Genomic DNA, 27592 nt, shown 5'->3' with positions numbered 1-27592 from the left:
CTTGGCCATGGGACTGTTCTTTTTCCCAAATATAATACATTTACATCCTCTTACAATACAGTGAAGGCTGTTACTGCATTTAGAGATTAACACCATGATGCTCTGTATACGTGCTGCTGGACTGTAAGGACATTAAGTTGCTTTTGGATAAATGATTAAGAGAAAGAATCAGGAGGAAAAACCACTCTCTGTAGCATGTTTCTTCTCAACCCACTCAGTTAGGACCTCCCTTGGTGCTGATGTGAAGAACCTTTACAACTCTGAGAACAGAAACAACTCTAAAGTTTCATGGAACACAGAGCTATCCTAAGGCCTTCTGACAGGAAAACTGCTGTTATCAGGAGGGGGGACAACAGAAAGAATAGAAAAAAAGAGCCAGAACTGCAGCCCACATTCAGGATTTCTAACAGGGACTTTTGCCCAAGTGCTGCCAGTCATCCAGCCATGCTCCTCAGACACCACATCTCACGTGTGACACGGAGACTACCACACAACTCAAACCACACTGCCAACCACAGCTCCACGCTCGCTGCCTTCGTCTGCTGCTTTCCTGCAGGCTGGGCAGGCCCCTCTCCAGCCGCTATCCCATACTCCCACTAGAAATGGCCCTGGAGTATGAATTTTAGGAACAGTTTCCCCACAGGTTTCTCCTATCTAGCTGTCTCCAGTAATAAAGCCTGGAGAACCTGGTCTGCCCTGTTTGCACTGCTGCTGGTGTGAGCAGTAGCACCTTCATCCCAACAGCACATTTTTACATTTTAATTTACATTTTTACATAATTTACATTTAATTTACATTTACATTACCAAAATCCTTTCCTTGTACATCTTGTACGCATCTCCTACTCTTGGTTAACCACAGGTTCAGCTCTGCCTAAATCTTTACCTGGATTCTCTTCCTAGTTTTATTCTTCTCATATGGGAAAGATTTTTTAAAAAAATAATTAAAAAGCTGGAGTTTTAATGCCTGATTCCCAAAGCAAGTCTATAGTAAAAAAAAAGCCATGCATTCTTTCTATACATTCATGCATAGGAATAAACTTCACAGTACATGGAAGAGGAGTGGCTCCTTTCAGCAAACCAAGATACTATAAGCTCACACCAAGCTCTTCTCTTGTATCTTTTTGGATTTTCTAACTACCAGATTCATAACCAAAAAATATTTTTACGCACTCTGAAAACTCTCCCCTAGATACAGCACTGATATCAAAGGAATGTTTCAATAAGCACCTTAGGAAACAAGTCTGAGAGTAGCCAACACTGTACTTCTGTTTAATGCTAAAAAAATTCTGTATTTACCTGCATTCCAATGACAGCATAGATGAAGAACAGCATGGCTATCAGAAGAGCCACGTAAGGCAGAGCCTAGAAATGGGACAGATGCATTGTATTTTAATAATTTCACACAATTATTTCAATTTCCATTTAAAAAAATAAATTTCTTTGTGCAACACAGGCTTTTCCAAGGTTTTTCTTCCTATGCAAGTGCTTAAAATGTTATTACCTGTTGCTCTTAATATTCTGCCACATACAATGAACACAAGCTTCATTATACTTTGAATTATTTCTGCCAGCAATCCAGGGGAAAGGATCATGTTTAGAAGTTTTTAATTTTATTTTCATTACTGATTCTGACAACACAACACAAAGATATTCCTTCTATACAATTAAAAGAGTTCCATTAACTTCATGTTCATCAGAGTTTTCAGGAGCAAGGATTCAAATATCTATTTACTACACTTATGAAATCAGTTTTATATACAAAAATAGATTAAATTCCTCTTTTGTAGTCATCTGATAAAATGTATGGAAGTATGAGACCTGTGTGTGTCAAACCTATCCTATCCCTTCTAGATATACCAAATATTATTTTTTTTTGAAGTACCGTAGAAATCTGATGGTAACAGCTAATATTAAACAATAAAGAGTGACCTTGGGACTCACTGAAGTAATTGGTGAAGTTTATCTTGGCATTAGTAGGCAAATATATTTAAATATTTCATTACTGATAGCATGAATTTCCAAAGAAAAGTTTTTTGCGCTCTACAGGTATTGCTTCGTAAAATTTGGTGTATGAATCGTTGTAATCATAAAGCAAATTTCAATAAATTTTGCTAACCTGAAATGACTTAATAAATGTCCATAGTAAAGTTCTGATTCCTTCTCCTCTGCTAAGCAGCTTCACCAACCTCATCACCCGGAAGAGACGGAAAAAAGTGATGGAGATTCTAGCGCTGTCCTCAGAGTTCTGAAGAGCATCATGGAGAAGTCAAACCAAATACAAACTCAAACATGCAACACTTCCAGAAAAACAACATCAAATGCAAAGGTGGAAGAGGTAAGATTTGAAAATGTATCTTGAGAGCCTTTTCATCTTGATAAGCATGACATGAAAGGAAAAAATACATGCTAAAAACACAGGACCTGTAGAAATGCTTCACACATCACATGCATTTCCAAGTTTTCTGGTTTGTTAATAAGGATCATATTGGGTTTGTTTGCAGTAGACTTCAATAATACATTGACAATGAATGCAAACCACTGCATAACACCTTTGTAGTAAGACAGTTATGAAAAATACAGAAAAAATCGGTGGAAAAGACATGGTAAAAAGAATAAACTCAAGTAAAGGTAAAACCACTGGGGTCAGTTTACTAATCTTACCCCAGACTCATCAGTTGTGACTGTTTCAGTTGGCTTTGGCTTTAAGAAATTAAAAACATTAAATATTAAAATCAAATAAAAGGTAAAAAAATCAGCTTAACCATAAACAGAAGGAAGGACATTTTTTTATTTCTAAATGAACATCTTTCAACTCAATACACTTCCGAAATAAAACATTAATATCCTTATTAAAACCTTCCCTTGAGCATTTCATGTTGGCTGACTCACATCAAAAACATCATTGGCTGACTCATCCCAAAATCTGCTAGCATAAAACATGTTTAAAAGACTCAATGGAAAGTTAATACAAAATAAAATATCTGCTCCTCTGTAAGCCAAACGAAACTGGCCATCGACTTCCACAGGTTGTATGAAACTGTAGCGGTAAGCCTAAGTAAAACTCAGGAACAAAGTCTGGGCGTCAGACTAGCCTTTCAAGGTCCCTGTTCCGCTGTGCTCTTTTTGAAGATTAATTACTTCATCACTGGAATCTCACCACATTCAAGAAATTGTGCTTTATATCACATCAGGAGCCCCCTTAAAGGGAAGTAACTTGCTTGAGTTAAGTCAGTGATGAACTCTGGGCTTTGCAGTGCTTAACGAGGGCAGATTTTCACTCTGCCAAAGGGATAAACATTTTTTAGCCCGTGACACAAAGGCTAACCCTCCCATGGAGGTGCAAATGAGAAGGAAATACTTGCACTCTCTCCGCACCTACGAAGTGCTCACACACCTGAGCTGGCGTAACGGGATCGGGCACGGGGAAAAGGCTTCGGGATCTGCTCGACCCTCTTGGCACAGATCTGCACAACCCTCGGGAGCTACAGGGAGGAGAGGGGCACACACCAGCTTCTTGTTCACAGGGCCAAACTCTGTGCCCTGTGCGGAAGAAACTTACTTTGCTCTTTGTAACATCTCTGTGTCTGTCTTTGGAGAAACTGTCTCGATATCCTAAATGGTCAGACACTAGCAAAGCTAAAGGACCAACTGTCCATGCTTTCCAGATTCACAGCAGCCTCTTCCAAAACTGAATGGCAGAGTCTTTAAAAACATTTATAGCACTAGAATAAATGGGATTCGCGACGTTAGATCCCAGTGATGGCTCTTACTCTTTGCCTAAAATGTCCTCCTTTTAAAGGGGCACCTTTCAAAAAATTATCATCACGTATAGCAGCAACAACTGTGATGCTTCCTCAGTGCTGCTTCCAGCGCACTGTGTGTGCATCACTCGCTCCCCATGTACTTCACCCAGTAACATCTCCAGTATTGCTGTTACCCAAGATAAAACTTGGGGAGAAGGAAGGGAAAAGAGGAGCTCAGTGCTGAAAATACTAGCATTATATTATAAAAAAAGTACTATGGTAAAAACCCAAGAGTACGTAATACCTTGTTACAGTCAGATAATCAGTGGTATTTATTAAAATACATTTTGCCTATTACTTTTTTGCAAAACATGCATAACATAATGGTATCACAAGGGGAAAATGAGGTAAAAATAACTGTTGTTCAACTATGTATTTATGCATTAGTGCCCTGCCAGGATACCAGTATTTTCTGAAATAAGAGTTTTAAAGCTGTTCAAGGGATTATTGCTAAATTGATGCATTAATATTGGAAAACCCCAGATCTCCTCACTAGACTTCAGTAGGCAGAGTATTTGTAAATCAGCTGTAACATCTAAACTTCGTAAGCACTTACATAAAATAGGCAAAAATATGCTGCCAATGAAAGACAGTTGCTGCACTAGAAACTCCCTGCATATGTCAACAATTTGAAATAAACTCATCAAAATATAGCTTGAGGAGAAATTCATAATCACAAACATTGTAAATACCAAAATATCACAAAACATGGAAACAACCTTGCAAAGCTATCTACCTACATCAATCACAAACCTGTACTATGTGCACAGACCCACACTGCTGTTAACTTTTTGGTACACAAAAAAAATTCCTTTTTACCTGAAACTTCTAAAGAAAAAGGATTTCATTACACCTTCTTCAAATGAAGCCTGAAATTTCGTGTTAATCTCCAGTGACTGACTTATGCTGAGCTTGATACAGTCTTAAACAGTGAGCAAATTACTTAATTAGCATTCAATATTTTGTATCATCAAAAATTAAATTAAGTATTTGACAGATACAGAGCAGCTTAAATTACAGTATCATCAGAAATGAACACTAAAAAAAATGAAGTAAAAATGCTGGGCTTGGGAGTTTTTCCTGCTAGCTTTTACCGGAGAAGGATTGGGCTCCAGATAAGCTAGGAACAGTATTAGGACAGCATAAGAACAGGAAAAGGATACTTTAGTCCTACAGACTTTTACTTAATTCCTTCCCAAAAGAAAAAAATAATGAGAGGTATGCATTATGATTTGGTTATGAAAAAAAACTCACTGAAGGAAAAGTCAGTAAAAAAACGTATTTATATCTAACTATCTTAATGACTACTTAATTCTCACTTTTGAAAACGCAGCCAGAAAACCAGATTCCCAAAACGATGTGCACAGTTCTACTGCAGGTGCTCAGGAATGATGAGTGCAAAACCCCTCACACTTTTTATTTTGTCCGAAGGGCACTGAACGCATTTGTGCATGCGTGGGACTGCGTAACACACACGCCTCCCGTACATCGCTCATCCTCAGCTCCTCCAGCCGCAGCCGTCCTAACTGCCTGCTCCTGACGGCTGAGCTGCCACTGCTGGGAACCATTAGGATGTCATATCCAAGAGATTATAAATCATGGACAGTGGAAAGAGCAGGCCAGGAAGGAAAAAGCAAAATACTTTGTTCACAAAAATTAAATTGTACAAAAACGCCGAGGTGGAGACAGGTGCTAGAAACAAACAATGAAAACCAACTCCTGAATCCAGAGGATCTTTTTCAACTGGAGCTGAAAATATATTCAGCTTCGGCCCATCACTGGCCAAGTGTTTTGGGTACTGACATTTTGAGGTGAGTGTTTCTAATTTTTTCACTCTCTCTGGCATTTCCCTCTGATCATACAGCAGCTTGGTTTACATGACTAATACTAATTATAATGAAGCTAATATAGTTATACACCACAAAGAAAACATTATTCATACTTATTTATAAAGGAAACGCTCATCCTAGAGACGAAGTTAGTTAGCATTTATGTGTGTCCATCCAGCATGAAGCAATATTAAGATCTAGAAAACTGGTACCGCCATCTTCACGGACAGTAACAGACAGACGGTAACAGAACGCCTGCTTCCTGCAGATAAGGGAAAGCCATGTACTACCCAAACACAGCATCTTACTTGCAGCTTCAGTAATATCACTTGACATGCGCACACGTCAGCAGGCGGCACATTATGTATGTGTGGGGGAAGTATTAGAAGAGACTTGAGCCTGGGGGGGGCACGCTGAGCAGAGAGTGTCTCTTTGGATGGCGGCTGCTGACCAGAAAGGAAAAAAAAGTATTTCCTGGCGTCAGGCAGTTCACCTACAACCTCCTCTTTCCCCTCACCTCCCACCAGTCATTCCAACACTACTTGTGTCCCAAACTTCTTGGGACCGGCTGCTCAGCATCATGATTTCTTTGTCCCCCATGGGACTCTGTGATTCCTAGGACAACAGGAGTGCTTCTGGGATCACTGCTAGGAGTCTGGTAATGGGCACAGCTAGAATAAATGAATGGCTTCTGTTTTCACTGCTTGGCTAACAGATGCACTGCAACGAGGTAAACAAGAACACAGACTGAGTTAATTATTCCACCTTTTCTGTCAGCCACGTGCCAGCTACACTGACAGCCTCGTTCAGCGAAGCACTTGATACCTATGTAAGCTCAAGCCAATTCTAAAATACTTCAAATAGCCAGTAACAGGATTTTTCTTTTTTCTTAATCAAAGTTGAGCACAGCAGCTTTCTTCCCTAAACAATCCCAGTCCTCAAAAAAGATTAATCAATGATCAGCCTAAATTTCTGACTCGCTGATTAAAATGTTTGCTACCAATTTTGGTCAAGTATTTATTGCTGCTTATGAAAAATTTAGCACATTTCCTAAACAGTAACTCCACATTACACTCTGCATATTGCAACAAAAGTTTGAAATAAACTTCCTAACTGAAAAAGGCTGCAATGTCAAAACTGTGAACAGTGTGAAACAGATTGCATCATGCATTGGAAGCAAACTGTAGCTCTGTGTTTAAGAAAAAATAAACATGGTGAAAACCAGTGGGTATTAGTATACTGTGTTCATCAAATGCTTCTTTTGTACAGGCTGTGCCAAAGGCTATGAAAGTATGCCAACACAAATGAACACATAGTGATGATGTAATCATCATTACAAATATAGAAGGAAACATCTGCATGATAAACACATATGATGACAATAACATACATAGGAAAGCATTCAGGTTGCCAAAATATCTTCAGAAATGTGCAGTATATGTCTGTCTATATACATGTACATATATACATATACGACTCATTCGGAGAATAATTACTGGAATTTACATGCGCTAGCAAGTAGTTTTCTTCATAGTCTTATCAGTGTTCTCTATATCTCCTGTTCCACATGAACCAAATACCCATATATATAATTTAGTTAAAATTTCGAATCAAAGTGAAGAACCCCACAGTGGATTAAAAAAAATAATATTTTTTTCCCTTGTAAAATATGTATTTAAAACTCTAAGTTCATAACTAACATGTTTGTGGTACAGGGTACTATTATAATAACTCATAAATGTTCAGCTGTGCAATGAAGTAAAATAAATTTTTAGGATTAACACCTTCATAAAATCAGATCAGAAATTTACTTCTATTTCCAAATTAGTTATTGCAACACAGTATAGATTTTGTATTGCAATGACTTCATACTAATGAAAGCAAAACCATACCAGCGTGTCTTTCTGACCTATCCTTAAGCCCTAAGGAGAGACATTTGCAGAAGTCTACAAAATGTATTAACAGTATTAAAAAATATCAATTACTAGCAACAAAATATGCCAAGTTAAGTTCTAACATACCATACTGGTGCGTAAAGTAGGATTCAAACTGAATTGTAGTGCTTTTGTTCAAAACTGGAATCCAGAATCTCTACAGGAGCTGGACATGAGGTTTTTAATCCACTCCTCCACCCAAGCCAGGTCAGCTGTCCCACCACTTACTGGGTGAGTGGGCAAATATATAAAAATAAGCACCAGCCCTCCGGGCACACCCTCCAGTAGCAATCTAGCTAACAAAAAGAGTATCCCACTGGTTATAAGTCAACATTATGCACTGCATAGTGCTGAAACGGTAATAACGGTGCTCCTTCTTGCCAAAAGGCAGAACATTCAATTCTGGTTTTCTGAGATCTATTTTTTTTTATGTATGGCATCGCTATTAACCTCTGTCAGTTGTTACGGTCGCACAAGCACTGAATAAGCCTCATGCATTTACAGTGGTGATCCAAGACAAATAGGTTTTCCCGAGGGAAGATACCAATGCTGTTCCTCTAAGCTGTATTTCAACAAAAAACTTGAATTTTACTTAACCTCAAGCATAAAATTAGTCCCATAGGGACTGCACTAAACATTTGCACAAAAAAGAAAAGTGAATGCTCCATTATTTTCTCGACATTTTGGCAGCACATGAATGGTAAAAGAAACTTAAATAAGAAATGTGAATTAGAACTTTTCTAACTACTACCGTAACAATGTGATCATGCCTCTAAGTCATCCCGTGCTGGTCATCCAAATGGTTTCTGAGCTGACAAATAAGATAATTTCTATAGAGCCAGACCAGATTGAAACTCGTCTGTGATTACTCTTTTATTCAGAATTTACTTCCAATTTATCTCTCATTGGTTTAAGTTATATATGACCATCTCCCAGAATGGACTGACCACATCTTGTGTCTCGCTGCTCTTTTAATTGAAGAGGAACCATTTTTATGACCACACAAGATCTTGTGTGTCATGTGAAACTTTTTGAAAACAAAAGGTCACAAAACTAAAAAGTAATTATATAGGGTTTAGTAGTGGTTTATTTTTATTTTTTTTATCGTTATACCATATATATATATTTACTTATACATACTTGCCTCTAAAAATTTCTAAAAATAAAATGAACATGAAAATCAATTAGATTCATAAAAGAAGAACTGGTTAAAGGGAGGGATATTAAATGACAGAGTAAACTAACAAAACAATCATAGAAAATAGTGTATTGCCAAAATATATGTTGCTCTGAGGTGGTTCATTTCTGGAGTTGGTCACTGATCAGTCCTTGAGGATGCTAAGCAGTCCTATAAATTGCTGAACATATTAAACACCAATTTACAAGGGCTCAAAAATATTCAAAACAGTAATTTCCTGAATTATACATGAACGGGAGGTTACTGGATCAGAAGAATCAGCCTCAGGGCACCATATAAATTATAATAAAACATTTAAAAAGAACAAGAAAAGGAATAACAAAATAAAAATATGACCTTTAATTTCCAGAATTTAATACTGAAATCAATGTGGTATGTAACTAGAAAGTCCAACCCACTCTCTTGAAAAACATGGGTTAGATACAAACGTGTTATCTGATAGAACTTGCTGGCCTTTGGAATTAATTTAAGCGTGCACAGCCAGACCGTCAGAACGATGCTGAGTTTTTTCCACAGCATGAGGCAATTATATATGCAAACCTATAAGAACATTTAGTTCGTCTTGAGTACATTATTTTAGGTATTCACATTCTTTCAAGTCTTCTTTTACATTGCTTAATGAAGACGGCTGTACTTATGCAGTTACAACTGCCACAAGATCCGATTTTACACCAGTGCTAGCTGTTTACACTGTTTCAGATCACCCTTCAAACAAGGCTGAGCTGCCTCAGTTTAAAAAGTTTCTACAATGGGAATTTTCACAGGTGCCATTTCAATCACACTTGGAATCCCATCAAAAGCAAAGTCTTGTTCGCCTCTCAGCAGAGCTGTAGATTTCCCAGGATCACTGTCTATGTTAGATAAAAAGTACAGGTGGAATGGCACAATTCAGGATGCCCCAAAAATATTAACATTCTATAATACTGAATTTGGATTATAGAAGTTTACAGAAAACTAATGAAGTAGGAATAGTTCAGTAGATTCAAAACAATTAAAAAAAAAAAAAAAAAGAACAACCTAGAAATTTCCCCGGACACTCTGTGGTTTTCACTGTTTCATGTTGAAAATGGGAAATCAAGCCCAGAAATATACTGAAACTGTAATACGTTATTGACTTGCACAAACAAAGCACATAAAAGTGGAAAAGACCAGAAACAGACAATACTTAGTAGACAAACAGTCTGCTGTGCAGTACTAGAAGACATCAGAGCTGAGCCTTTTTGTCTCTCATGAGTATAGCATGAAGAACGGAGAAATGACAGTGGTAGTTACTGACTGTGGTGTGTAATTTTTTCTGAAGATCACTACTTGATCTCCAGGATATTTTCAAGACAACTGTGTGCATTACTAAAGTGACAGCGTTCTTCAGAGCTGAAAGCTCAGCGGTGATCAGTTACAAGCAATGCTGTCCCATTAACACTCCCCATACAGGGTTAAATACAGGGACATCTCCCATGGTTATGGAAGTACACCTTGAGCTATTTTTCAGTTTCTTCACAATCGAGTACATTATGCAGTTTTTAGGGAAAGCTATTCTAAATGACTGGTCTTTTGATGCTCCTCTGATACTATGCTCATCTACACCAGTACTACCGTGAATGGAAACAGTACAAAATTGTAAATACTTGAGCTGCAAGTCTAAATCCAAACTTTTCAGGGAAAAAAAACCAACAAAACATCCAAAAAAACCAACCAAAACCAAACTACAAGCAGCTTTTAAGATCTGCTCTATGAAACATGATTACACTTTGAAAAACTTCTCAACAGGACAACGCAGTCCTGTGCTGACTGGCCCTCCCTGTGCGCTCAGGTTCCTTCAGTTCACAGGTAGAAAGACCCGTTGCCCACCAAGAACCCAGCAAAACAAGTCTAAGATCTAGGGGTTAGCTAATCCTCCTGTTCCCACATTATCACATCACTCCTCTGCTGCTCCTTCCAGGTGTGCAGTTGTGACAGTCTCATATTTTAACATAACATCAGGGAGGAATTTTAAGGTGAGTCAGCCTTAAATTATTTTGATTGTGTTTACTCTTTGAGATGGCAGTGTAGACATTGCAGCTTTATAAAAAAATCTGAAGTCTTTAATGAGGGTTGATAGTGCATGCTTGAAGACATTCTGCCATCTTAAAAAAAAAAGATAAAAGAATACATTTGGTTTCTATATTTGGTTGAAATCAGTTTACAGTAGGTCATTACTATGCTTACCTAATATACTAGAACCAAAGAAGATTCAAAACTACGTACATCACCGTTGCTCAACAGCAGCAATTGCCACTAATTGATGCTGCCTGTGCCAAAGCTAATGTGCTCTGAAGGGAGACCGGGATGGGCACAGTATAAGAGGTATTTCCCTTGGCAGCCGCCTTATCCACTCATTTCTGCCCTACCACGGCCCACACTTCTGCCGATACTTTGTGCTCAGCACCTCATCCAGCCAACTGTCAGGTCCTCAAACTCTTGCAGAAGCGCAGCTCACAGCTATGGGGTAAGAACGCTGCGGGCAAAGGCTGCCTAAGGTCACAAAGATGCCAGAAGAGATCCCCATCAAACCACGGCCTCAGCCCAGACCAGCGGGAGAAATCCAAGCTCCTAGCAGGTGGTCTGCTGATCTGAACAATGCACTGAAACCCGAGACTATCTTCTAAACAGACCTTACTTGAGTGTTACGCATTTTCTTTCTTTCCTTCTCATCCTGGAATGCCTGGAACAGACCACAGCTTTTTCAAATACAATTTCTATTCCATGTTCCTGGGCAACTTTATTATCATGGTCTTCACAGTTGCAAAATCAAGGTACTATCTACATGGAATAAAGGGTATCATTTCTGCTATTGACTGAAGGAATGTGATCCTCAAAATTGGGTTCCTGGCATGAACCACTCTGGAAAATAAATTTTAAAATGTGTTTTCTCTGAAAAACTGTTTCAGTTAAATGGCAACGGTAGCCACAGGATGGATTTGCTTCCCCAAAATATGACAGAGATATTGCAACTTAAATATTCGCTCACTGAAGAGTATTTATTCAAATTTGGAAGTATTTTGAAAGATTACACATATTAAATGTCCCTACTGAAAAGAAAGCATTTTGGTAAGTAATAAAGCCCACTGGGGGAAAAAAAAAAAAAAAAGGTATCTAGAAAATAGCTTACTAAAACAAATTTAAAGAGAAAAGCAATGAGACCAGCCAGTCCCAAAACTGTGACTGCCGTAGAGAAACACACAAGCGGAATATCCTCAAGGAACACCAAGCAACCATTTACATCTACAGCTTTCTCCGATTAACCTGTTCTTTGATACAGGGAAAATGTGTGCATGTGTGGGATCTCCTGTGTCATGGGTATTTCTGGATAACCTAGTTCTCCGAATGGTAGGCGGGTAAGATCTTCAGCAGGTGGAACACGCTAACCTCACCTACTGCGCCTGTCAGCTCCCTGAGCATTTTCAGTGGACGGGTTGGATCCAAGTCTCCCTTTTTGAGGTATCAAGAAGCACTAGAGGGAAGAGGCACTTTCCTCTCAAATTCTATTTTGACTAGTTAAACAGAGAAACATCTAAGTATGGGAAGCACTTGCATGCCTGCTACAGAACTGGTATGTACTTCATTATCTCTCACTTATCATTTTGGTGATACAGCTTTCCTTGCTAAAACCAGCAAGTCAGAAAACAGGCTAAAATCAGTATTTCCCTTTTTTTTTTTTTTTTTCTTGGAAAGGGACCTTTCTCTTGTCCAAACACCTATATGTGTAAAGACGATCAGTCAAAATTTTGGTGAAAAGATGGGAGTTTTCCAAGTACTTTAAGAGTAATTCAAATTTCAAAATATTTACTGCAGGATGGGAATAGCAAAAGGAATAGGAAAAAAAAAATATTCTATTTCCCACAGTGTGGAAAGTCTTAGTTTCTCTATGTACCCTTCTTCTGCTACCTCATGAGATACGAATTCTAACATCATTCTAAAACCTGAAGCTCCCACAGGAAAAAAACCCACATTATTTGTTAAACTGAGCCACTGAAACAATTTACAGAATCTTTAATTACCTTGGTCAAGCTACCTACAAAAATCACTGGGCTTCAAGTAAAATAGTAAAAGAGGTTTAATTCCTTTTTTAATGCATAAAATGTTTTAATTATTTTCTGTACACACATAGAAAAACATAATTCTCATTGTCTCACTATGCTTTGTGCATGTGCAACTATATGGGTATACAGGTTTATAACAACAGCTTGTATAAACATCTACATCAATGTTTTGGTCTTTGATTTCAGGATAAAACATACTTTTCTTAAAAATTATTTGGGGGGATAAAGTTTACATTTTCTGTATTTCTTGGTGACAGCAATTACTTTTTTAGTGCATGAACAGTTGCTACTTACATTAACTTCTGTTATAGCAATATCAACGACGCTACCAACAACAATTAAGGCATCAAAAGTGTTCCATGCATCAGTGAAATAGTGCTGTTAGGACAAGCATTCAGCAGAAAGAGAGCAAGAGAAAAACACAAACAGAAAAAGAGAAGAAAAGGACAGTGTTAAACACAGAAACACTCTAGGCTTCTCTGATGTACCACTATACAATCTAATCTTTCCCTTTCATAGCTAAAAAAAATTGGTAGAAAAAAAAAGGCTATTTATTTCCCATATCAACATAATTGACCTATGACTGGTCTGTACTCAAACTTTAGAAACATCAGATCAAAATCTGTGACTTGTCCAGATGATGGAAATAGTGGGGAGACAGAGAAAGAGAAGTAGGGACTGGGGAAAGTAAGCTGGGGTATACTCACATCAGCTTCACTGAGAACGACGTCTACTATGCTGCCAATAACGATGAGGGAGTCAAACGTATTCCAGGCATCACTAAAATAGCCCTGAACAGAGCAGGCAGGGTGCAAACGTTTGTGATTACACATGAAATGTCAAATATTTGCATACTTCTGTTTAGTTTTGCATAAACAGAAATTAGTTAAACAAAACCTGTGGTCTAATGAGAAAACAAAACAAAACAAACAATATTGCCTACTGAAGGAAAAGCAACATATATGTGCATGTGTGTGTATATATATACTTTATATATATACATGTACAGACACACAGAGAGACACACGCACGCACACACACGCAGTACACATGCAGAATACACCGTCATATAAGCACAACGTTGGCAAGCGAGCCATCATCCAAAACTGGTTTTGGACTCCTAGCAAGGCTGAAAAACTCTGACATACATACCCTAACAAGCACGACAAAATCCCTTGAATAATATTTCTACAAGACCAAGCCAACGGAAACCTCCTCAACATGAATGACTTTGTGATAGTCCTAAGTGACTGGTAAAAATATTCAGAGGGTCAAAGCTCATCACTGGTTAATCATGCACAACTACTAACATGGAACTGTGCATAAATATTAGAGAACTGACTTAATCTTTCATTCTCAGACTCAGTGTAATACAGGCACTCACACTGCATTTGCAATCAGGGCCTGATTCTGTAACCAGTGCAGCCAGTGCTAGGAACCACACCAACTTGAACAATTTCATAATGTTTCTAATGCAGCCAGTCCAATGCCTGAAAAATTCATTTTCATAAATTGCTTAGTCATCCTTCTGACATTTTATGGCTTTAAATTTATCCCCTTTGTCCATGTTATTGGCACACTGCTGCAAAGGGTTATAAAGTGCTGTCATACAATTAGATGTCCACTGGCATCAAACCTGCACATTTGAGCAAAAAAAAAGATTTCAGGAGAAACCCTGAGGTAGGTTCCAGACTCAAGTCTGTCACTGGGAACAAATCAACATGTATTACTCTGTTGAAGGCAACTCTATGGAGACAAAGTATGTAGGTTTTCTGCAATATCTGGATTTTGCCTAGTTACTACAGAAATTTAGAACTGCAAAAATTTCTGAATTTATCAGCCAACCATAACTAAGGTATGTACATTTTATACACGTGCATTCTGCTTTCCTGGTAATTAATTTTAAAATATTAACTTGTCAGCCACTGTTGAAGCTCTAAAAGATAAATTTAGCAAAAAGTTTAAAATGACAGGTGTGCCAGTCTAACCTTATGTCTAGTTAAACTTACTACACTGTTTAGTATAAGATAATGTTTTAGCTGAGTAGTTTGTTACTTGTGTTGTTAGCATAGAAAAGCAAAATCACCTACACAATTTTTTTAGAACTGGACAGTATTCTTCTCAAGATTTTAAACAGAATTTCTAGTAACTTCATAGTTTAAAGGTCACACATGAGTGTAACCTTTGAAAAAAAAGCTAATTTCATGTGGAAATTTGCTCTTTGAGATTATGAGAGCTGCTATAGAAGACAGCCCTACAGCTAGCTGTTCTAGAGAGTAAGTACTGTGCAGAGTCAGGAAAGCCTCATTATGTCGCTAATGCTACTCTCTTTTAGCTCTTTTAAAACACAAATTGCTATAATCGTTCCCTCATTTAAGGAAGGGGCTGTCAGAGGAAAACAGATCAGAGCATGATAATCACTACAGCCCTTTGACTGGGGCAAAAGCCAGTGTTCATGAATTTGGCCTCCTGAACAACCACGTCCATTTCTGAGAGCTCCTGCATAATTCCCTGTCACTCCTTCCTTACTCATCCTGCTTCACGAGAATAAGCCATTCTCAAAGTTTGTACTGAACATCACACTGAACCACCTCAACAACACTGAAATTTAAAATTCTAAAGAGATTAGCAGCTGCCAACTAAAGAAGGAGAGCTACTCTCATAATATTCTTCCTGATCATTCATATTCCTTATTTGTCTTATTTAAAAGTAGTATCTTTCCTGCTTTTAAAACAGAGGTATTTTTATATATATATACATAAGATAAGAGACTGTTGGTGAACAGCAAACAGATAATCAGCACCATCCTGAGGTGTGCTATCCATCTTCCTCTACAACAACGGGAACCAAAAAAGGTCCTCTAAATAAAGGTTAATTTCAGCTACAGAAAAACTTACTTTACTAGACATGCCACAAGTGACTGAAATAACAAATTCACATTTTGATTCAATACCGCTGAAATACTTTACACATTAATTTCTTTTATGAAACCTTTTCCATCAGTATAGACAAATATTGTTCAAAGTAATATGTAAAGCAAAAGCATACAAATAAACAAAAAAACTAAGAGAAAATAAAGATGGTTTTGGAAAAGGGAGGAATGGACAAGTCACAGCAAATAAACATCATGCAAAGAAGTTGTTTTCACCACTGCAATGACCCAAGATCAATTCACTTACTAGCCATCTCTCCTTTTTTCTTACAAAAATCTGATGTAAAATGACATGAAAATCATTACAAGTTTAAGTAACAGCTAGCTATCGTGAAGCCGTACATATGGTATGTGTTGATGTATTATTTTAGATTTCATAGCTGTATTTGGTTTTGTACTGTATTAAACCATGCTAAGTAACAGGTTTTAGAAAATATGAAGAACAATGTGAAGAAATAATGCCTGCTCTTTTAACTCATGTTGTGAAAAATTTGTTCATTGAGAAATGCTGAAGGATAAAATCACAAATCCTGGGGAATGTGTAGGCACAGAGAATTAACACCAGAATATGTTTCTAAACATCTGCCATATAAGTATTTTAGCCCATTTAGTACTCTGCTGAAAAGTTTAGGGCCTCATTCTGCAAAATACTACTCTCAGGCAAGAAGTGTGCCAGCTACTCAGCATCACCTTTAATAACTATCACTTATCCAAGTTTTATATATCTCAGAGCTGGGAGGCATTCTGCAGTACCTTGGTTTCAAACAACACAATATCATAGTAAAGAGTATCAATAATTTATAGTAGCCTTAAGTTTGCATGACCAGCAAAACCAAAAGAACACAGTTTTCACGGGATTTTTGTCAACATATTAAGGGGACACTGTCAAGCAGTTGAGATAAAAACTAACATGTTTTTTTATCTATCCTTATTTTTACAGAGTGAGTAATGGAGTTTTAATTTGATACTTTGAGCATCTTTGAAATAATTTTTTTAATGCACAAAATTCATAAATAAAACTGTCCTTTCTGCCAGACTAGACTAAGAAACCCACCAGTGACACAAATGTAGAGGGAATGAATCAGCCTTTCCTCACGGACCCTAGAGCAAAACATTACATTGGGTTTCAGATTGTTCCTACTATTATTAAATCTTAAGATGAGTTAAAGCAATTCATTGCTGTTTTAAGCATTTATCTAGTTTAAAATTTAGATTACTGGAAGACATTTGCATTCTGCTTAAGACGGCTAGCTGATTTGCAATTATTAATGAACTATTTAACATATGTTGCCGATAGGTGTTTTGTTAAAGAGCATCCCACAATTTAAAAAGTTACCATCTTCAAAGAATAACAGGAACAACCTTAAAGATATCTACGTCCCTTCCCTTCCTGCTAATTAACCTCTGCCAAAATTCTTATTATTACTGTGGCCTTTTAACCTTGTCCTGCTAATTAACAAGTTTAAGGTGTTCTTTCTTCACCTATGGGGAAATGAAACTCAGGAGACGAGGACCATTCACAGCGCCTGCCCTTCAAACTCTCAGGGTTCTGATCCAGGGATGCCTCACAGTAAAAGCATCCAATCAGACAGAAAGCATGTTGCAACAGAGCTAAAACTCAACTTGTACAAAGTCTTAGAGACCAGTATTAAGCCATTGCATTTGATGACGAGTAGGAAGACCATAATACAAATGGAGCACTGTGATCTACACAGTCATGATCAGACCACTATATTTTGCATTAGCTGCTACTCCTGACTACAGTCACAAGTGCACGGAGAACCATACAAGGATTCACGATCTTCTTTCAAAGCGCAGATGATAAAATGCAGCAAACTCTTCCGAAACTTCAGTGTGAAACAAGGATATAGAACAGCAAATACAGATCAGGAAAGACAACCAGTGTACTCATCACACCGTGGTCCACGTGTCTGAACTAGCTCCTCTGGGGCCTCATACTGTGTTATTTTGAACAGTAAATCCTTAGCATTTAAGTAAGATAGGTGACACAAAAATACAAATAAATTCATTAGGAATGTATGATGGACTGGACAGTGCAGAGTGAGACTACTCTGTATGTAATGTATATATGTAAGCATTCACCCCGAACTCCACACTTCACATCTCAACACCAGACCTCAACTGATGTATAATTTCTTCACGTCTGCAGGCAAGTACAAGCTAGCTGTAAATCAGGGAGCTCAGGCTCCGCTCCCAAGCTCACGACTAAATGCAAGCTGAATAAATAGTTTTGAAAAGCTGGAAAGCAGTTATACACCTGCTCCACGCGGAGCTCTGGGCAGCTATGAGAGCTAGCTCGTTCAAAAGCAAAAATCAGGTTGCCCACAGAGCCCACAGTCGTCCAGTTTGTGACTGAACAGCAAGAAAGGGCGCAGTTCACAGCCGATTACAGATGCAGATATCCTGATTACTTTAAAAGAGCAGCAATGGAAAATGAAAAGTACCAGCCTTAGATGGTGAGATCAGCGTGTCTCAAACGGCGTGTCTGGCTTTTTTCAAATTCCATGCACAGCAGGTGACCACACTCCACTTATTTACATAGATATAAGCCCAGAACAAACATTGATTTCATTGTAGTGAAAATAAAATTTGGTCCAGTTTTTCATTATTAACTTTTGCACTGTCATAAATGCAGTATGGGAACTGAACAAAAAGAGTGCATTAACTGCCACAGTCCGATTTTCAACTTTATTTTCAATTAATTATAGCTAACAGTTTTTCTTTTGCAAATCTACTTTTGAAAATGTGTGTCTGCATTATTCATTTTGACAGTGTCCCTTTAAGGCAAGGAATCAACCACTTGGTGTGGGGCCCTCTACCAAATATTGTGTATGCATAGCTGAAAACATAAAAATCTAAAAAGGCTATTGCATATGCAAATTATTTATGTGTATGTTTGAAGTACTTGGTTATATTTTATAAAGTAGGGAAACAAGTTTGAATTTTTAACTAGGAAATATAATATACAGGTCTTTACTGAAGATTAACTTAGTGTAAAGTTAGGAATGTAGTACCATGAATAGGAGAAATGGTAATCCTTGTAACAGGAAATTATTTATCTGATTTATAAAGGGACATTTTAACTACCTCAAACTACTCCAGATCTCATCAAGCACCTTGTAATATTTTTTCTGATACCTGCATTTCTTTTTCTGGAGTTACATATATACATATTATTAGACTAACAGTCCTATTATGACTTCACTGACAGATAGAAGTGGGAAATCTAGGTTCTTTTTGATCTTTGAATAATACGTAGCTAGTGTGAAACTTATATTATACTTAATTCTTGTAGTGATGACCTAATTAAAGCATATCTAAAACTTACCTTGGGTTTGAATGCAATCACTTTCAAAACCATTTCAACAGTGAACACTCCTGTGAAAACCATGTTCATAATGTCCATTGCGTCATTAAAGAGTTTAGACTGTCCATAGTGCTGTGAATGAAAAATACAGTACTTTTAAAAGTAGAGGCTTTAAAATATCCAGTGAAAGTAAGGCAGTCTAAGACAAAGCCGGCAAAACTGAGCACAGGAAAATATTTTCTAGTAGTATTTATGATGTCATCTATATACATAAAGACTAACTGGATATCTTGGGTCAGGAATGGAGTCATTTAAATTCTATTTACAGAATTCTATTTTGTTTAGGCACTGAGTGGAACAAAGTTGTCATTCCTCTACATCCTAAGGGAATCTTCAGAGAGACGGCTTTGAGAGAAAGACTGTTCCTCAGAAAAGGAATATTAGACAACAGCAGTCTCCCAAGTTTTATATGCTAGGTTTTAAAAATACCTAACCTTGTGCCACACCTGCTTAGAAAGCCTGCAGTATGTTAGTCACAGAGTAACATATATCACGTAGGATACTTTTAAAGAGTTTCTTGAAAAAAGTAGAACAGTTTTGTAAACTGAATTTGAACCATTCTTTTTCTTAAGAAAATCTGAAATACTAGAGTAAAGAAAGAGACAACTTGGAAAAGTAGATAAGAGAATTAGGTGGTGAAGAGCTGCATGCATAATGTAGAAAACATAAAAACATGCAAAAATACACACGGGTATATATAGATATACAGCTAATATATGAAATCATGTTTGCATGAAGGTTTGCATTAACACAAAACTAGAGTCGCTCCATATAATGAAATTTTTAAACTTGTGAAAAAGATACAGACCCAGATGATAGAAATATCATAGAATGGTTTGGGCTGGAAGGGACCCTTAAAGATTAGCTAGTCTGATCCAACCAAATGTGGAGTAGTACATACACAAATGGGCACAGAACAAGTACAAAAACTACACAGAGGTGAAGTAAAGCTTAAAGGCACTACATAAAAGAATATATTACATAAAAGAATCTAAGGGGTTGAGAGAAATGTTTGCAAACAAAATCAACTTCAGATTTTCTTGTACATGGATAATCTTGGGCATACATACATATAATATAAATTAAATTATACTGGAGGTACAAAATAAAGCTCAGAGCTTGATTAGGTTAGGAAGATCTTTATCAACATCAAGCTGCTTTGAATAATTTTACTTCAGAGAACTGACAAACACACTGGAACACATCACAGAAGAGTACTATTACCAAAAGTGCTTTTCTCAAGTTTCACTTCATAAAATAATACAGGTTGTCATAAATTAAAGGCATTATATCCCCCATATCCTTCCTTGCAATTTATGCCAACAGCTTCAAAAGAGCTGGTTTTCCTACCTGCATAGCCAAGCAAAGTGTGTTCAGCATGATGAGGACAAACATGATGTATTCAAATCCAGTAGAATTCACCACATACCAGAACTTGTACTGGTAAGGATTTTTTGGAATATATCTACGAAGAGGACGTGCCTTCAAGGCATATTCTACACACTGACGCTGTAAAAGCAAATACATCAAAAAATGTCAGCCTGTACCTAACAGTTAATCAACTGGTAAAATAATTATTAAGTTAAAATTGTTAAATATAAGTCTTAAAAACAGGCAGTCTATACACTTGATGTAGGGTTCTTAAATGTTAATAATCAAGTAGCTTACCAATCCTCACTTGGTTATTTACAACTGTTCCTAATCACGTACGTTACTCAGCCACATACAAAGAATCAAATAACGGTCATGGAAATTCTGCAGTGTTTCACCTTTATACATGTAGTAGTATACAGTAGTATACCATGGACTATACCTATGTAAATGTATAGTATATGGTATGACTATTAATAACATGACTATTAATTCATCTGTAAGTCATGTTTTGCCCTTACTAAGTTTTCAACCACCAATGGAACCGCATAGCATAAACCCCTAGGGTCAGCAAATTAAATACTGAGGAAGTGTTATTCCTAATAGATCAGTTAAATTGCCCAGCAAAATCATGTCCCATATGTAGGAACATCATGGATTCATTTCCTACTCTGTTAGTGCCTGAAATCTGCATGTAGGCAGGGCCTTCTACTTCTCATTTGACAAATGCTTACAAAATGACGTTTGTAACCGACGGCACAGAATGCAGAATGAATGCTGCCTGAAGTTTCATGCTCAACTTCACTTAAATGAAGTGTGTTACAGTTGGACAAGAGTACCTGAAAAATCATGACTGATGAGTTTCTCAGTCAAAGGATTAAACAGTAAAAGGGGACAGATTTTTTTTTTTTTAATTTGAATCTAAATATCCCCTGTGAAATTCTAAATAAAGGAGGGGAAAAAAAGAAAAGAAAAAGAAAAAAAAAAAAAGGAGTAGAACATTTTGAACACTTTGGCTTTGAACACTTTCAGACCACAGAACACAAAATTTATTTTCCTGTTCCTATTGTAAAACCTACCTCTGCTGTACTGTTCTTAATGTGACACCAACAAGTGAGACACTAAGAAGCTAACAAGCTTAATGTAACACCTTTCACAACAAAAAGACTGATGTGTTGGGCTTGGGAAGAGGAACATACAGTGACCTGAACACCAGCTGAGAGTATTTACCAAGTCCATTATTTTCCTAAAATATGTGTTTGGTGCCCTCTTCTGACCCAAAGCAGAAAGGAAGCTCTTCAAGCATAAATAACAAGGAAACTTTCAAAAGTTAAAGAGTTCATTATTTATTTTAACCTGATTTTTGTCCAGCTCACAGTTCTTATACTCTTGCTCTCCCTGTTCTTGGAATGTAACAATCACAAAACCAACAAATATGTTCATCATAAAGAAAGCAATAATGATGATATAGATGATGAAAAAAATGGAGATCTCCACTCTGTAGTTGTACACAGGGCCCACGTTCTCGCCATTTGAATCAATGGCTTTGTAGAGCAGCCTGAAAAACAAACAAAATTTTATCTTTATTAGCATTAAAATTACAAAAGAGAGTAAAATATGCAGACTCAGAGGACAGGTTCCAGAAACAGTCTGCTGTTTACTGGTATCTTTTCCTAGCTACAGACAGTGCTTACCCAGAAGAACCACACTGCACAACGTTATGTGCTTTTTTCCAAAAAAAACAAGGTAATGACCAGATGGTTGTATTATTTATTTTCTTCCTCACATTAAGCTATCCTCTTAGACTTTTCTCATTTAGGGAAATAGCAAGTGGCAGTTTGCTCTGCCTGGGTTTCTCTATGCAGTGTACTATTGCCTGATTTTTTAGTAGAAGTTTTACTCAAAGGCCTAAAATTTTCATGTTAGTATCATCTAAAGGGCATCGATTGATAAACATTTGAAAAGATTACTTCCATTAGAGCTAAGCAATACTGCATTATAGCAAAAGTAGCTGAAAGACTAGAAATCAAACAATATTTAAAAGTTCTCCCTTTAGAAATAGAGGTGAATCAAGAAATACGTGAAAAGTGCACAGATTCAGAAGGACAGTAGATTTTTTTTCCTTCCTCCATTAGTCAGTTTTTATACCACCATTTAAGACTTCTTTGTTGCCCAAAAATGCTCGGTAAATGATAGGGAACTGTCCTGGAAAATGTAACCATCCTAACATTGCTGGGAAAACACGGAGAATGCACTCACGCTGGCCAGCCTTCAAAAGTGGATACTGTAAAAAGGGCCATCATAGCAGACAGGACATTATCAAAGTTGAAATCACTGTTTTGCCAGACCCTCTCTTTAACCATTGGATTATCAACATCTCCGTCTTTATAAACGATGTATATCCCTCTGTGGGTAAGAAACAAACGGCCATTAGTGAAATATTAAACTAGTCTCAGAGTTACTGAATGCTCTATTCAAAACAGTTTTATTTCACTCCCTCCCTAAGCTTGCTTTATTTTCTTGCTAACCTGTGCTTTCTGGTGGATTTAAGACAACAGTTCCAATTGATACAAACCTAAATGGCCTGACACATCCCTGCCCATATCTGCTACAGTTTAAATTAGTCAGCATATAATGCGTCACATTCTCTAGATCAAAGATGTTCTCACCGGCATTCCTCAGGATTCTGTTTTGCCTCATCGGTGCACCTGTAGAATTTTCCCTACATATAAAACAAAAAGCAATGACAAAATGTAGAATATGCAAAAGAAAAACAAGTTTATACTATGATGGGTTCAGAATGGGACCAACCCAGTTCCAGCAGCAACCCACGGAGAATTCAACTCAGCTTCACTTTTCTTGTTGCAGTGTAAATTTTGCACCTACTTACCTTGAAGAGCTGCACTCCGATACAAGCAAACATGAACTGCAGCAGAGTTGTAACAATCATGATATTACCGATAGTTCTAATAGCCACAAAGACACATTGAACAACATGCTGGAAAGAAAGAAAGAAAGGAAAAAAATATTTTAATACAACTTGTTACTTAGTATCACAGAATACATACCAAAAAAGTCTATTTTATCACCCTCCTCAGATCATTTTTTTTAAATTACTATTTTCATATTGTCAGTATTATACCTACTACCATGATTAAACTTGTTTTCTAAATTTGTCTGTAAGTCTGTTGACACAGACCCATCAACATGGGCCTGAACAACAACTGACTGAAAATTACACAAGTACTACAGAAAAACAATTAAAATATCACTCTGACGTGTCGGTTCACAGCAAGTGTTATGGTCAAAATCTGCTCCCGTGGCACTGGTGTTCCTCCACATACAAGCTGCTGTGAGTGTGGGCAGAATCTGGCCTTGTATGTTTAAGAATCAGGAATGGATTTATGTCCTTGCCCTGTGAACTTCTCTAGGCAATTTTTCTTGCGCAAGCATTTTTAACCTGAGGTAGGACTGAAGAATCAGGCCAACAGAAATAGAACTTAAAAAAATAAAATAGACACCTTAAGTCCTTTTGCTCTGTTTATTGCCCTTAGAGGCCTCAAGACTCTTAAAACTCTGAGGATCTTCACAACTGAGATAGCACTTGATCTAGGGGGGAAAAAAGAGTTATTCTGTTATTTTTATAGTAGCTGATTTCATTACAAAGAATAACAGTGTTCTTGCAACTTCCTTATAAGTGAAATTTCAAAAAAGCTACAAAATATATAAACAAGATTTTTTAAAGTATTTCTTTATTGAGCCTTTATTAATATTAGAAAATAGCACCAATCTCATAAATACTATAAGGATGATTTTGATTTCTGGAGCAGCTTGGGAATTAACAGCTCAGTGTCTGACACTGTAACGCAATTAAGTTTGGTCAGGAGCAAAACAGTCCCCAAAGTATTTTTCAGTGTTGATAAGCTCTTTCAAAGACACTGTGCAAGACCTGTAAATCAATGAATGCCTTAATTTCCAGCCAGCTGGAGATGAAAAGATCTCAAATGACTCACATTCTCTCTGCTTAAGTAGCTAGGGCTACATTTTGAGGAAATAATATCAGGCAGCCCTTTACAGAACACATTGTGAAGCTGAAAGCTTGTGCAATAGGTATCTGGTACAAGCAGAACACCAAGTGGGAAGCAGCTGATTGACATCCAGCCCTTGCTCTTTTCTAAGTCACTAAGGGATTTACAGATGACTTTAAATGAGGACAACTGGTCAGTAAGCAACTTCAGACCTTTTATCACGTTTAGCCTGATTCAAACAATGCAAAAAAAAAAAAAATCTCCTCACTATCACTTACAGTTCTGATTAAGGTACAACTTCTCTCCCCTTCAAATACTGCCATTAAATACCCCAGCAGGTCAATGCTGAAAGAGCAAGCTCGTAAAACTAGATTGTAGATGTGGCAACAGCACAAAAGAGGGTATATAAACCTCCTGAAGCTCCAGAAATTACTTGCTCTAAGGTACAGTGTCATGACGCTCTTCTCCGCTCTCTTGGTGATAGTGGGAAGCAGCAATTTGTTTCCAACCCGCATTAGCAAGGAGTTACAACACCCTCCATACAAAGCGCTACCTCTTGCCAGTCCCAGCCCTGAACACCGACACTGCACACCCACACACAACCAGGGAACAAAAGGAGCTGAAACACTGATTTCAGTATAAAACCCCAACGCAAAAATAAATCATTCACACTATCAGTACATTACTTACTGAATACCAAACGATACCAGAGAAACACCCACAACCAGCAAATCCAGCAAGTTAAAATAATTCCTGCAGAAGGACCCTTTATGAAGGAACGCTCCAAAAGCTGTCATCTAAAAATAGAATTGTTACACGTTTAGTCTATATTTCAATTTATACAAATTCACATTTAGGCTGTTTACAAGACACTTGCCTAGAGTATGAATGCATAGAGCATTACCTGACTTCCCCAAAGCAACTGAGATATAAAACAATCCCACTATGTACATTAATTATTCCATTTAAATCATAACAATTCCGCTCAAGCAACACCAGCAAGTGTGTTAATTGCTTCTGATGTTAACAAATGTTACATTTTGTGTAAGAACTGATTAGGCTGATGTGATTACACTGAAATGATTTGGCCTTTGTTAGAAAAATTACTACACGAACTATAAAATCTCTCTGTTTACTAAATGGTCAGGTCCAGATTCTGACTCCTAATCATTCATACTATCTTGAGAACTGAAGGAGCCGAAAACGTATTGCAAAAACCTGAGAGTCAAATCTGGTGCAGAGCCATCGCAAGGCTGCATAAGGCAGCACCACAGTGCTGTTTGCCTTTGGGTCACAGGGACACGTTAAGATCACAAGTGGGTATCTAGGAATAACCTGAAACAACCACCAGGTTGTTTTGTATTACATGCGGAAAAGGGTCCCCAAGGTATGCAGGTCTGTGGGGAACATCAAACATTGCTGTCCCTATTGGACTTTCTTTTCACTTTCTGTGCCTAGATTAAGATGAAAAGCACATAAAGGGTACTTGGTAAAGGAACCTGCATGCGTCATTTCAGGTTTCATTAGGAGCCAGTGAGAGAGACTCTATTAATTATGGCTGCAGACAGATTCTGGGCAGATGTTCTCAGGTATCGCAAGGCTGAATTTGGCTTTTAAATCTATTAATTAGACCTTTCCCACAACTTCAAGTAAGTACAGTTAAATAAGTGCACAGAGAAATCCAGTCAAGCCATCAGAAGCACAGAATCTGCACTTCAATAGAATTTTGCATGGGTTTTTCAATGTTTATGGATTAAGAAAAACACTGAAACTAAAAACTTGAAATTAAAATAAGGATACCTTTGAAAAATACCTTGTAGTCAGTTCAGTCACATGGATTCTAATTCTTCAGCCTTAAGGTTCTCTTAAAAAGACCTGAGTGCTCTCAGCTACTCACTGTTTTCCACAGGTAAGAAAACTCAATGCCACCTGGAGAACATCTAATATTACCTGTGCATTTTAAACCCATTATTTTCTGTTCCGTTCTATTCCTCAAGATGAAGCAAAAAGACTCTATTTCCCTTCCTCTTGCAGCAGACTATTACATCTTCCAAGACTTTTGTCTACCACAATGTAGAACCGCGCTACCGCCAGTGGGCATCTCCACCTACTGCGTCACTACTCGTGTGCACAAACTCGTAGGCCTTTAGCACAAAACCCCATCAGTAAAGCCATCTATCTGCAAAGGAATGCAAACTACAAAAGATGCATTTTTCTTGGAAGCCCTCCTTCTCCTGTTAAACTTGTAAGCGTTCCTCAAAACTAGAGGAATAAAAACCCTGGAGGTTTAACCTATGCCGTAACGTAAGATATATAATATACTTATAAAATTTCCAATAAATTCCTAGCTCTTTTCTCCTGCAGCTGTACAGAGTATGGCTAAACTCATTAAAATCAGTGGGAGTTGAATACTAAAATAACCCTGCATATTAAAGTTACATATATCTACAGTCATTTACACTGCAGTATATTATCCTACATTATTAGTATATGCAGCACACAAAGTTTCCTCTAAAAACTCCCACAAAAGTAAAGATATATTGCCCTAAAAATACAGGTGAAGTACCTATCTCCCATCTTTATCTGGAGGCTTGTATTTCAGTCACTACAAATCCCAGCAGAGCAGATGCTCCAGGACGCTGAGCCAGGCACCTGGGGCACCACCAGTGCTGCTTCTTCCCTCCTGCCTGTACTTCCACATCAGTGGGGACTGGTTTAAATGGTGTGGGATTAGCACAGTTGGGGCAACGTTAAAAGCACAAGGCCCTAACCTGACCTTTGCTGTGATGTTTTCATGTATCCCAAGTACAGCAAATAGGAATTGTAAAGTGCATTTCAGCGCCATGTAGGGATTACGTAAGAGAATTCTTAAATGCTTTAAACTGATGTTGCCCCTCTTCTGTTACTCATATCCTCACCACTACATAATGTGGAAATCCTCCTGTCTGCAGAGCACTCAATCAGACAGAGTACAAGGAGACTCTCCACACGCTGAGCGTTATTCTGTGTTAATGCCTGGGGTTTTGGA

At 37.5% G+C, this 27592-nt stretch overlaps 1 protein-coding gene across 10 annotated transcripts in view; it reads right to left on the bottom strand.

Annotated features, from left to right (window-relative positions):
• The window catches only part of CACNA1D (calcium voltage-gated channel subunit alpha1 D), a 239053-nt gene that overhangs the window by 43158 nt on the left and 168303 nt on the right, over positions 1-27592 (bottom strand). For 4 of the 10 annotated variants that reach the window (XM_037385308.1, XM_037385300.1, XM_037385299.1 and 1 more), the window contains exons 22-34: positions 25255-25361; positions 24058-24145; positions 23427-23534; positions 23206-23258; positions 22796-22942; positions 21893-22094; positions 20516-20674; positions 19127-19237; positions 13553-13636; positions 13140-13223; positions 2664-2702; positions 2119-2247; positions 1299-1364 (exon numbers count right to left, since the gene is read on the bottom strand). In XM_037385308.1, the coding sequence (XP_037241205.1) occupies positions 1299-1364; positions 2119-2247; positions 2664-2702; positions 13140-13223; positions 13553-13636; positions 19127-19237; positions 20516-20674; positions 21893-22094; positions 22796-22942; positions 23206-23258; positions 23427-23534; positions 24058-24145; positions 25255-25361 (1377 nt within the window). The remainder of the gene's footprint in view (positions 1-1298; positions 1365-2118; positions 2248-2663; positions 2703-13139; positions 13224-13552; positions 13637-19126; positions 19238-20515; positions 20675-21892; positions 22095-22795; positions 22943-23205; positions 23259-23426; positions 23535-24057; positions 24146-25254; positions 25362-27592) is intronic. The other 6 variants (XM_037385307.1, XM_037385305.1, XM_037385309.1 and 3 more) reach the window with 4 other exon arrangements.

Source organism: Falco rusticolus, chromosome 4, assembly GCF_015220075.1.
Source record: "Falco rusticolus isolate bFalRus1 chromosome 4, bFalRus1.pri, whole genome shotgun sequence".
Taxonomy (NCBI): Eukaryota; Metazoa; Chordata; class Aves; order Falconiformes; family Falconidae; genus Falco; species Falco rusticolus.
The sequence above is the reverse complement of the archived record's forward strand: the minus strand, read 5'-3'. Positions and strand labels throughout refer to the sequence as shown.